Source organism: Poecilia latipinna, unplaced genomic scaffold, assembly GCF_001443285.1.
Source record: "Poecilia latipinna isolate Pla-1442-1.1 unplaced genomic scaffold, P_latipinna-1.0 Scaffold2161, whole genome shotgun sequence".
Lineage (NCBI taxonomy): Eukaryota > Metazoa > Chordata > Actinopteri > Cyprinodontiformes > Poeciliidae > Poecilia > Poecilia latipinna.
In genome coordinates this window covers 6,148-17,719 of record NW_015114777.1, presented here as the reverse complement: position 1 = coordinate 17,719, position 11,572 = coordinate 6,148, and the positions used below count along the sequence as shown (strand labels likewise).

The following is an 11,572-nucleotide window of genomic DNA, read 5'->3' as shown; positions in this document are numbered from 1 at the left end:
TGTGTGTGTTGTTATTGTGTCCTGCTTTAATTCTACTTTTTTCTATTTAATCATAAAAAATCATAGTCAGACAGGAGAGTTATGCAACAGGAAAAGCAGGTTTCCTGGAGAAAGAGGAAGTTTCCAGCCTGCAGTGAATAAAAATAGTTCAAACTGCTCATTTTGGGCATTAAAGGTTTAAGGAATAAATTCTAGACGTTTTGAGAAATTGAATAAAACCCAGAGTAAAATACTTAAATTAATAACGATAACTTATGATTAAGCCGATAATTAATATTGGTTGATGTTGGTTTGATTATAAGAATATTTACACTTACTCTTATACTTATTGAAATACTTACAGGTGAAACAAGTAACTGTAACATGGTGTCAAATGATTAGAATAATGAATTATTATTGGTTTCTTTTCAGAAATGTCTGTAAGAACTCACATTATGATTATAAGAGTAACTAATAAGTAATGGTTATTATAAAATTATAAATGAATGCTAAATCAGATAAACTAAAAGGTTATAAATGTGATTTTGGCATTGAACTTGAAATGTGGTAAAATGTGTAACTGTAACTAAAGGTCACTGATGATGTGTTGGAGGTAGATGGTAGGTGAAAAGTCAGGGAGAAGGAGGAACTGATAGGTGTCCAACGCCTTATTGCTAAACTTCAACTTTCCTAAGAAAAGGTTAGACACAAGAGGACTGCTGAGCAACTTGGGACATTAGTACAGACATCAGGTCATAAGGTCTCCAAGACGGTGATGGATATGAGATCATCGGTCCAAGCAGTCAGCCAATGAGACAGGCACAGCAACAAAGTTAGCCTATGCAAATGCACTAAAAGAGTGGATAAACCCTTTATCAGGTGAGTGCAAAAGAGGAGTCTTTGGTTGGATCCTTCAGGAAGCTTCAAGCCAAGATTGAGATGGACAAAGAACTCTGCAGCTGAAGAAGAGCCGGGGCCACAGAGCCGAAGACTGTTCTGCTCATGGGGAGCAATCTTTTAGCCCCGCAACATGTGGCTTCAAATTGCATTTCTCTCATCAGCTGGGTTTGGGACCCCAAAGATGAAGACAAAGACCAAGGCAAAGATGAAGATAAAGACAAAGGCAAAGAACAAAGGCAAAGAGGAAGAACTGGTGTGTTCCTTCCATGAGATCAGCTCTTCCACATCTCGAAGCAAGCAAACAAAGGCTAACAGAGCATGGCAGGTTGGAAACGTCAGCTGCGGCCCACAGCGACTGGACGTGCGCGCACCACGTCAAGACGCATCCCTGGTGGTGGTGGAGCGAGCGGAAGGGCGGAGATCCAACATGCCCAAACCCAGCCTATTTATAGGCTGACCAACAGCGCCACAAATAAAAGTGATCAAATTACCAAAAATAAGAAATTATTCAAACTCCAAAATATATTAACAAAAGGTCATTCAACTAAAGTCTATAAGAAAAAAATAGACAAAAATCATCATAATGTGCCCGAAGCACATAACAGCTAAGGGTTTTCACAGACAGTTCTCATTTCTGTTGCTGGTAACAAAATAAAAATGGTAATCAACTGTACAACTTTGAGAGCCTTTTTCTGACTTTTTAAATTAAAACACATTAATTTGTAAAAAGGAAAAGATTCACCATAAAGCTATTTTGCGTTTTAGCTGAAAAAAAATAATTACTTGTGGCCCCTCAAAGCTTTCCTCTTGGTGACTTTTGGCCATCAGTGCAAACAGTTTGGACACGGGTTAAAGCTGCAGTATTTATCTTTTACACTGGAAAACATTTGAGCCGCATTTAGTAGTGTCTAATGTCTTCTACTCTTTAAGTCAAATAAATTTAAGTTGTTAGTGCATCAAGCAGCATTGATTGACAGCGCTAAGCCCCTCCTCCTGGCTCTGATTTGTTGTTTTTGGTTGGAAGTGGAGCATTTCTTCAGATGGCAATGGCAGCTGAGAGTGGAAGGAGAAGAGATTGATCTTTTCACAGGTTGTCACATTGTGACAGTTTTAATAAATATGAAAAATCTTATTTTTGTTAGTAACTAAAGTTAGTAAGTACTAAAGTCATGTGACTTTAGTAATATGACTAAAGTCACATGACTTTAGTCATATAAATCTACTTGACTTACTCAGCCAAGTAGATGGCTGAGTAAAACTGCCATCTACTTTGTGAGTATAACCCTTTGCTAGTGGGTTTCCTGGTTGTCTTTGCCACACCTTTGCGACAGAGGAACAAAGAATACAACCACAGGAGGCAGGACTAAGAGCAGAGCCCAGGCACTTCTTCCACAGTCCATCAGAGCTTCTCATCCATCATGTTGGGTTCTGTGCTTCTCCTGTGCCTCTGCATTGCATTCCTGTTATTCCAGCTCAAACCTCGGCGACCCAAGAACTTCCCCTCTGGACCCCCCACGCTGCCGTTGGTGGGGAACCTTTTCAACCTCAGCCAGGAGAATCCGCTGAAGGACTTGGAGAGGGTAAGAAACATAAATTAACTTTTAATTGTCCTCTTTGAAATCAAGTGTAAAATATGTTTTGAAATTGTAATTTTTTGCTGGAACACTTTAGTTTTGTAACAAATTTAAAGAAATTGTTCTGAAATGTACCAAAGTTTATCATATGTAAGCAGTGGTGGAGAAAGTAGTCAAACAATGTACTTAAATAAAAGTACAAATAAACAGACAAAAATGTACTGTAGTAAAAGTAAAAGTACCATATTAACATTTTTTTAATGCTAGAAGTTCATGCTTTCAGGGGAGGCAAAGGAGGTTCAGGAATGTCCAGGAGTCGACTTTTGACCCGGTTAACTGGAATGAATCTTAAATAGGGCGCTGGGTGGCGCAGGTCTTCTGGATGATGACTCTTAGGAGACTCCATGTTGGGTGTTAGTGATTCTGCAGGTGCTGCGACCCGCCTTGCTCTTCTGTAGGGAGGATGACGCTACTTTCCCACTTTACAATGGACCAGTTCCCCTCTCGCCATTGATTACTTTCAAACTAACAAACAAATCAAAAAAAGCGCAACACGTCTTGGATGTAATGTTTGACACAACACTTTATTTAAATGCAGTGAAGTAGAAAGTACAGATACTTGCTGTAAAATGTAGTGGAGTAAAAGTCGAAAGTACCCACAATTAAATTTACTTAAGTACAGATACATGAAAAATGTACTTAAGTACAGTAACAAAGTACAAGCACTGTGTTGCGTCCCACCGCTGTATTTAACTAGTGTTCCCTCTGCTGAACACAGACGTTATCATTGCGTAACAGGTTGGTGCATTCTTGGAAAGCAGCCCATCTCTGTTATTAATACACTGTAAAAAGCCTTACCTTATTTCTGATCTAATGCTTTTATCCAGTCTTTTTACCGAGATGATCAGAATGAAACTCAAATGCATTCAATATTTTTCTGTATTTCCAGCCTATAAGGTCTAGTTTGCTCAGAAAAATGACTTTTATTTGTGCATAAACGTGATATAAGTGCAGAAATCGGTTAGAGCTGACCTCTTACACACTTGGCATGTTTCCATCAGGGAGTGTTTTGTCATTTGTATCCTTTGTGAACCGATTACTGGGTGGGTCTATTACGACTGATTAATGATACCTTACTAAAAGATAATGAGGTTGAGACATTTCACGTGTCAGCTTCTGACACTGACTCATTTAAATTATGTGTGTTTGCTTCAAACATTATGTTTTCAGACTTTGGGTTGCTTTTGTTGTAAGCTGAGGGCTGGACCAGTTAATGCTGTTCTTTTTACATTGACTATTATATTAAATGAATGCATTCTGAACAAAAAAGTTAATGTCTCCTTTATCTGTGAAGAGGTGATAATTTACATGGCATCAGCTGGACAAACTTTAAGAGACCCTATTCATAAAACAATGTTTTTCTACATTTGAAAGTATTTTATCATTTCTAATGACCCTGTACAACGAGTTTCTGACTTTTATTCACATACAGGAAAATGGCTGAACAGAACAATATATTAACATAATATAACTCAATAAAATGTGATTGTTCTAATGCAGTGATTTAGGATTTTTCACTGAAAATGGTCCAACTGTGACACAGTACTGATTTAATAGTTTCTAATATTGGTGTTTACTGTTAAAATGACATTTTGTGTTTTCCTAACAGCTCAGGAACACATATGGAAACGTGTACAGTCTGTTCCTTGGTCCCAGACCCGCTGTGGTCCTGAACGGGCTGAAGGCCATGAAGGAGGCCATAGTGACCAAAGGTGCTGATTTTGCTGGAAGACCACAAGACATGTTTGTAAATGACGTCACCCAGAATAGAGGTAGGTATTACATCCCAGAAGCATCCTGAAGCATTTAAGAGCTGATTAAGAGGGAACCATATGCGTCAAACACATATGGTTTGACCCATACGGTCCCCAGCTTCTTATGTGGCCCTCTAGACTCTGGAAGTATGCATAAATAAAACATATTTATGCATACAGTTCTGTGCTTTAATATTATATTCATCAGTAATTACATTAGTTAATGCTTCCACTTTTACTGTGATCGTGGAAATTCACGCAAAATCAACAAATTGTGACTTTTTTTCAACAAACTGAGTTTACTGAAAAATTTCCAGTAAAATGGTCAGAAACATTGGCTGAAGTGATGGCAACTCCTACCTGCAGGTGGCAGTATATTTTACTTCTGCACTTCTGACTCGGTCTTACTTGATGTCAAGTTCTGGTCTGTGATCAGTTATTTGCAAGTAATAAAAAGTCACATTTATCATCATACTCAAATGCAAATATTGCAACGTTTCTTGCAAATATTTCTAAATTTGCACCAGAAAAGTTTTTATTGTAATGACAAAAAAAAATCACTGAAACAATTGTGACATTCTGGAGGGACTGATCAGTTTGAAACTGTTCAATATCATTTCATTTTAAGAAGAACTTAAGAATCAAGAGCAGAAATGTTTCTAACAGTTTATTGAGTTTATTGATACAATCTGACACAACCGGCCCTTTAAGAACATTCATGATCCTCATGTGGCCCAAAATGAAAACGATTTTGTTGCCAGCATATGAGATATGGTCAATAATTTCTATTGTTTCAGAAAGATAAAGAGAAATGAGAAACTCCAAAATCATTTCAGGTGGCGTAAAAAATGGGAACGAGCCTTTGCTGTTTCTAGGCTAAATGTCTTGGAAGATATGAATTAAAATTTAAGATTTTATAAGAAAAACACATTTTTATACAAAACCCCGGGGTCTTGGAGTACTATGGAGTATTAAGCCATATTAATAAAGTCATAATATTACAAGAATAAAGTCTAAATAATATAAGAATAAAGTCATAACATTTTTTCAAATACAGACTCAGAAATTTTGAGATTAATCTGAGAAATCTATTAGGAAAAACTTGAAATTTTTTGAGTTTCAAACATGAAAAATTTTTGAGTTTTGAAACTCAAAAATTTCAAAGTTTATCTAGAAAAGAGATTTATCTCAGCATTTCTGAGTTTTTGACTGTTCAAACTGAGAAATTTCCAAGTTTTTTTTCTAGAATTTTTCTGAGATTAACCTAAATATTTCTGAGTTTTTACTCACTGGTGGCCAACTTATGCATGGAAAGCCATTGTAATCCTTTGTATTCATTCCATTCCTTTCTTTCAGCTCTAATCTGACATAAATATGTAGAAAATATATTTTGTCAGTGTAAATCTTTGTTGTTGTGTTCTTATGTTTGTTTCAGGAGTGATTCTGGCAGACTATGGTCTGAGATGGAGAGAGCATCGGCGCTTTGCTCTGATGACCCTGAGAAACTTTGGTCTCGGAAAAACATCAATGGAAGACAGAATTCATGATGAGATTCAGTTCACCATCAAAACTCTAGAACAGAGCACAGGTATTTCATCTTGTGTGCATCCTGTACTTTCTGCAACATTTGCATGATCAAAAATGATCTGTTTCTTAAATTTCTCTCATTTTAATTAATTTTATTTAATCAAATTATTTTTGCAGGCGGCACACTGAGTCCCCAGGTTATGTTCCATAATGCAGCCTCCAACATCATCTGCCAGGTTTTGTTTGGTAAACGCTATGAATACAATGATGAGTTGATTAAAATCATTGTTCAGTGCTTCACCGAGAATGCAAAGATTGCCAACGGACCCTGGGCCATGGTGAGTCAAAGTCCATCTCTGAGTTGCTAGAACTAAATCATATATTTCAATTTTTCCTGCCGAAACGATGGAAATCTTGGTTATAACTCAAGTCTTTCTGCCAGATATCCATGATAACAAACCTTTTAACCTCGTCTGTTAAAACAAGGCCTTTCTGTGTTCATCTTAGCTTAAAATTGTAGTATTTGCTTGTTGTAGTTCAGGTCAGATCAGTCTCCTGTTTGAATTCAGATGCCATACTTATGAAATAAATCTGTTCATACCAGTTGGTGTGAAACAAACCAGAATTTATGAGGAATATAACTTAATGTCTTGTTTCTCTTTGCAGCTTTACGATTCTCTTCCCATAACTCGCTATTTGCCGCTGCCATTCAGAAATGGCTTTAGAAACTACAAGGTAATGGAACAAAGCTTCTACTAAGCTAAACACATGTTTGGGGCGGGGAGATGAGCTTTATAGCAAAACCGTAATGCTTCACTTGTGAAAGTAAATCTGTCACTTTCAGGTAACAATTAACTGCTGGACAGTCGACATTAAATAAAAAGTACACAAGCAAACACAGCATTTCCTGGATCTCACCTGCCTCTTGTCTTCGGGTGTTAATGTAAAAATGCATGATAGAAATCTCCTTTTTTTTTGCTTTGAATGGCTTTCCTGTTTAGACTTGTCAGAATATTGCAATGGAGTTGGTGAAGGAGCACAAGAAGACCAAAGTCCCCGGTGAGTCTCGGGACTTCCTAGACTGCTACCTGGATGAATTGGATAAGGTGTGTATGTAACAAAAGTCAACCCTATTTAAAACATGAAAGCTGTGGTCAGTCAGGCTTCGCAACATCATAAAACTAATCCACGTCCTGCATCTGAAGAAATGCACCAATCAGAGCCAAGAGGAGGATCTTAGTGCTGTCAATCAGGCTTATGTAAAAGCTGCTAAATGTGCTAATTGTGGAGAAACAACTACACTGTTTATCCTTCATCATCCATGCCCATGCTAACTAGCGTGAGCATTCATGACATTCTTGGATTGATATTAAATTGGTTTAGTTATCTGACATGTATGCATGAGGGAAATGCAAAAATACATGCGGCTTGTATCCAACAAAAGTTGACTTTAATTTGAAATGACCGAAGGATGTAATTTTCTGATGCTCGTGTTGCATTTCTTAAAGTATAACTAAGGGTAATTATCTTATATTAGTTTGCCTTACATTTTTCTGTGTCCCCGTCTGCAGAGGAAGGATGACGGTTCTTCATTTTCAGAGGAACTGCTCATAAACTACATTCTGGATCTTCATTTTGCTGGGACTGACACCACCTCCAACACTCTGCTCACAGGCTTTCTTTACCTGATGAACTACCCACACATACAAGGTAGCCTCAACAACATTTACATGCCTGTAAATGCAATGTTTTAGTGTCAGGTTAAATGTAGCAATCTTTTTCTTGTTCACTACAAAAACATCTGTTTTCTCTTGCTGCTTCTTGTGGTTTTAAAATGGTCTTAGGCTGATCTAGTATTTAAATATTTAGATCTGAGGTGCATTATGACTCTTGGTTTTTGAGTCATAAAAGCAAGGGTCATATTCTTATTGTCACAGTTTTGTTTGGTGAACCCGAGAGTTTTATTTGACCTCAAAGTGAAAGTTTAAGAGTGGGAAAAGATTAAGGAAGAGGAAAAAAAAAAACAAAGTAGAAAATAATTCCTTCTGTCATCTTTGTGACCGTTTGTTTTCACTGCTGCTTCAGTTTTGCTTTAATCATCTGACTATTCAGTATTCTCCTTACATGAGATGGGGATAAGTGTGATTTATTACGGTTTAATTTGGGCAGTAACATGCAGCAACTCTGGATTCCTCAGAGCGATGTCAGCAGGAGATCGACCAGGTGCTGCAGGCGAAGGATCGGGCCAGCTTCGAGGACAGACTCAGCATGCCTTATGTGCAGGTTGAGCCATCAGATGATTTATTTTGATTTCTATTCAGAACGTCAGGCACGACTTGTAGCAACAAAACAGAAAGCAGTTTTTTAAAAGCAGTTTGGGAAGCTGCACTCACCTCCAGAGGTCGCTCTTGTAACTCTGGTTATGATACATGATCTCAAAGAGACAAACTGAAGAACTTTATAAATTAAACAGATGTTTGCATAAAAAATCTGGTTTTCAGAGCTTAAAAATTGATATGCTTGGACTGTTTTCCAATGGTAACTTTAAGCCATTTTGTTTTTCTGGTTTTATTTGTCTTTGCTTGAATTTAATGAGAGAAATTTTGTTAAATCAGGCTGTGATCCATGAAATCCAGAGGATTGCCAACACAGTTCCTCTCAGTGTCTTCCACTGCACCACTAAGGACACAGAGCTCATGGGATACTCCATTCCCAAAGTGAGTTAAACATTAATGATTTCATAAGAAGAACAGCAATGCCATCATGTTGTCTTTTTGGTTTCAGGGCACAATGATCATCCAGAACCTGACCTCAGTGTTGAGAGAAGAAGGACAGTGGAAATTCCCTCATGAGTTCAACCCTGAAAACTTCCTGAATGAACAGGGAGAGTTTGTCAAACCTGAGGCCTTCATGCCTTTCTCTGCAGGTACAATGAAATAAGGGCCATCGCAGATAGAAAATAAAAGGAGTAAATGTCCGCCAATAAACTGTGAAATTTTGAGATTGATTTCAGAAATTTTCTAGAAAAACAATTCTGAGTTTCAAAAGTTAAGTTTTTTTTTAGAAAGATTCTGGGATTAATCTAAATTTTTCAGTTTTTCTTACAAATGTTCAACTTTTGAAGTTCAGAAATTTTCAGGATTTTTCTAGAAATGTTTTGAGATTAATCTAAAAATTTGTTTCTTTCATGCAAATTTTTGACTTGGAGCTCAGAAATGTCCTTGTTTTTTCTAGAAGATTTCTGAGATTATTCTTTATGGGAAATTTAATCCTCCTTTCTTTCCCTCTGTAATGACCCCAATATATCTTTGTACATCTGAGTTGATGAGTCAGTGACATTAATCTTTTTTTCTGTCTTCCAGGTCCTCGGGTTTGTCTGGGGGAGGGTTTGGCTCGAATGGAGCTCTTCCTCTTCATCGTGACTCTGCTGAGGAAGTTTAAGTTCATCTGGCCGGAGGATGCAGGAGAACCTGACTTCACTCCGGTCTATGGAATCACTCAGTCACCAAAACCTTACTACATGAAGGTCCAGCTGAGATCTTCAATGTGAGGACGGCACAGAATCTCTGAGTTTAATGAGCAATTTAAATAAATAACTAAATAAATAACTGCCGCTAATCAACTCTTAATGTTTAACAAGCTTACTTTTATTTGCATAAGCATTTTTATGGTGTAATTCAGTGACTGCTACGTCGCCACATACAGGCATGGAGGAGTTACTGCAACATTTTTCCTTAAAGAACAAATCACTTTCCAGAAATATTTTTTATTTAGGGAACATTTTAGATGGGAAAGAAAAAACTTAATGTTTACCTAACTCTCATTGCATTTCGCATGTGGGAATGGCACCAAAACTTGCACTAATGCAGGAGTTTTTATCCTCTCCTTGGTTGTTGAAACTAAATGTAAAGATTAAAAGAGTTTCTCACTTTATCTGTTTGTCATCAGATTATTTTGAAAGGATCAACTTATCAATGTCTTGTCAATCAGAGTCAGAATCCATTGATAGGTGTTAGTTTATTTATTATGGATAATATACCAACTTTCATCTTCCTCTCTTCCGTTGGATATTATCGGTTTCCACCTCAACCTATCCTTCACATCCTCCTCTTTAGATACTGTTTCGCTAAATACCTGAATGTTTTTGAAGTCTTCCTTTGTTTTTCTTCCCTGTTTGTTCTATCACAAATCGAAAACATCTCAGCCTTCCTAAGTTCATCAGAAAAACTCAACCTAAGTGAGCTTCTGATTTACTCCTTTCTGGTCCTTTCTTTTTTGGGCCCTCTCAATAAAAATCTGAACATCTCCGCTGTGTTTTCCAGCAGCCATTGTACAGCGTTAAAACCAGCTGACCAAATGTGCTGGAGCTCAGCTTAGGTTGAGAGGTACTGGTGTTCTGCCTGCTGATTTATGACTTTACATGCTGGAGGTTTTTGAAATGGCTCATTTTCCAAACACCAAAGAACATGAATTTATTGCCAAAAAACTTTGGGGTGTTTTTTTAAGCACTTGGACTGTTTTTAGGAGCAGTAGAAACTAAAATTGAAGTACAAAAAAGGTACAAAATGTGAACTTTTGCATAATATGTCCCCTTTATTTTTTACCTCAAATGGAGATGGGATCTTTTTAATGTGGAAGCTCCAATATATTTATCAGACCAGCCAATGTATTTCATTTGTATACTCTTCAAATGCAAATTTTTCTGGATGTTTGTCCCAGATTAGAGGAGTATGAAACCTGAATGCTGGTTCTTCATGTTTGGTTCTAGATCTGGGGATGCAGAACAGACCAGAACCAGGTCTGAGTGGTCGATACAACAACAGATCTTTAATGTATCCTGGTGCTAAGCCATTCAATACGGTGATTTATAAACGAAAGTATTTTAAAGTGTTTTCTGAGCCAGTGGACTTCAGAACCGCGGTGATGTGTTCTGTCTTCCAGGGTTTTACTGGCCCTGATACCAGGAACCATTCAGAGTTGTGTCATTGGCCTCGGCACGCTGAACGACAAGGACAGGCTTTCCTTTGAGCTCAAACCACACCCTGATACTGTTGTTGTATTTAATACCAGAGTTTATATGAAGCAAAGCACAATAACAATGCTCAGTATTCAGAATAGATTAAGTGGAAAATAATTGAAAAAACCAACAACACTTTATTTTTTAGGTATTTTAGGTGGGTCATACTGGTCCCAGTAAAGATCGCCTAAGTTTACCTCTGGTAGGACAGATGGTTTCTGCCCTCTTTATCTACAGCGTCAGCTTATCAGTGGACTTTACATCTGACCCAGATAGTTCTCGTCAGACCCAGTCTGAACTTGGTCCTTTACCTTTTTTACATTGATGGCTTCATTCACCTTTCATACAGAGAAACAAAGTCCTTAAACAAACTGGGCAGAGCTAGCAGCAGCACCTTCATTCTGTTGCTGCATGTCAGAATTGTCTTTTTTCCTCATAGAAACATGTTTGTGTCACTCTTTCTGCTATGGATTTTTGTTTGGTTCGTCATCGTCTTGTTCAAATCTCAGAGGCCAAAGAACTTCCCACCAGGACCCCCCATCTTGCCTGTCCTGGGGAACCTTTTGAACCTGAGCCTGGAGAACCCACTGAAGGACTTTGACAGGGTAGGAAATTAGTGCAGTTTGTTGTTTAAATGACAGTAGCGACATTTAATTTGAGATTGCAAGAGTTCCAGTAAAGCTGAATGGTGAAATCAATACACTTGGGAAGTGTTAATACTTCTGTAGGAAACTGCTTTTACGAACTATAAGTGATTAGAT

The 11,572-nt window shown here is 37.6% G+C and overlaps 2 protein-coding genes across 3 annotated transcripts in view; both read left to right on the top strand.

Moving 5' to 3' along the window:
• The first annotated feature begins 2,108 nt into the window (after nt 1-2,108).
• On the top strand, nt 2,109-9,727 carry LOC106936509 (cytochrome P450 2F2-like). Of its 2 annotated transcripts, none has more exons than XM_015017562.1 (11): nt 2,109-2,459; nt 4,123-4,285; nt 5,703-5,855; nt 5,969-6,132; nt 6,461-6,529; nt 6,796-6,900; nt 7,366-7,504; nt 7,992-8,077; nt 8,410-8,511; nt 8,579-8,720; nt 9,157-9,727. In XM_015017562.1, exons 1-11 carry the CDS (start codon nt 2,298-2,300, stop codon nt 9,342-9,344), a joined length of 1,473 nt encoding a protein of 490 aa, XP_014873048.1. In that variant the 5' UTR covers nt 2,109-2,297; the 3' UTR covers nt 9,345-9,727. The 2 variants fall into 2 exon arrangements, with proteins under 2 accessions (XP_014873048.1, XP_014873049.1); XM_015017563.1 differs by having other exon boundaries at nt 2,111-2,459; nt 5,972-6,132.
• A 1,375-nt stretch (nt 9,728-11,102) lies between these two features.
• Nucleotides 11,103-11,572, top strand: part of LOC106936511 (cytochrome P450 2F2-like) — a 6,595-nt gene continuing 6,125 nt past the window's right edge. The window contains exon 1 of the mRNA XM_015017566.1: nt 11,103-11,416. Within this exon, the coding sequence (XP_014873052.1) occupies nt 11,255-11,416 (162 nt within the window). The 5' untranslated portion in view covers nt 11,103-11,254. The remainder of the gene's footprint in view (nt 11,417-11,572) is intronic.

What these genes read in the sequence shown, in the direction of transcription:
- LOC106936509 (XM_015017562.1), top strand. Translation starts at nt 2,298, where the DNA reads ATGTTGGGTTCTGTGCTTCTCCTGTGCCTCTGCATTGCATTCCTGTTA. An exon ending in AACTCTAGAACAGAGCACAG is followed by an intron (nt 5,856 to 5,968) that starts GTATTTCATCTT and finishes AAATTATTTTTG; the next exon opens with CAGGCGGCACACTGAGTCCC. An exon ending in TGGGATACTCCATTCCCAAA is followed by an intron (nt 8,512 to 8,578) that starts GTGAGTTAAACA and finishes TTTTGGTTTCAG; the next exon opens with GGCACAATGATCATCCAGAA.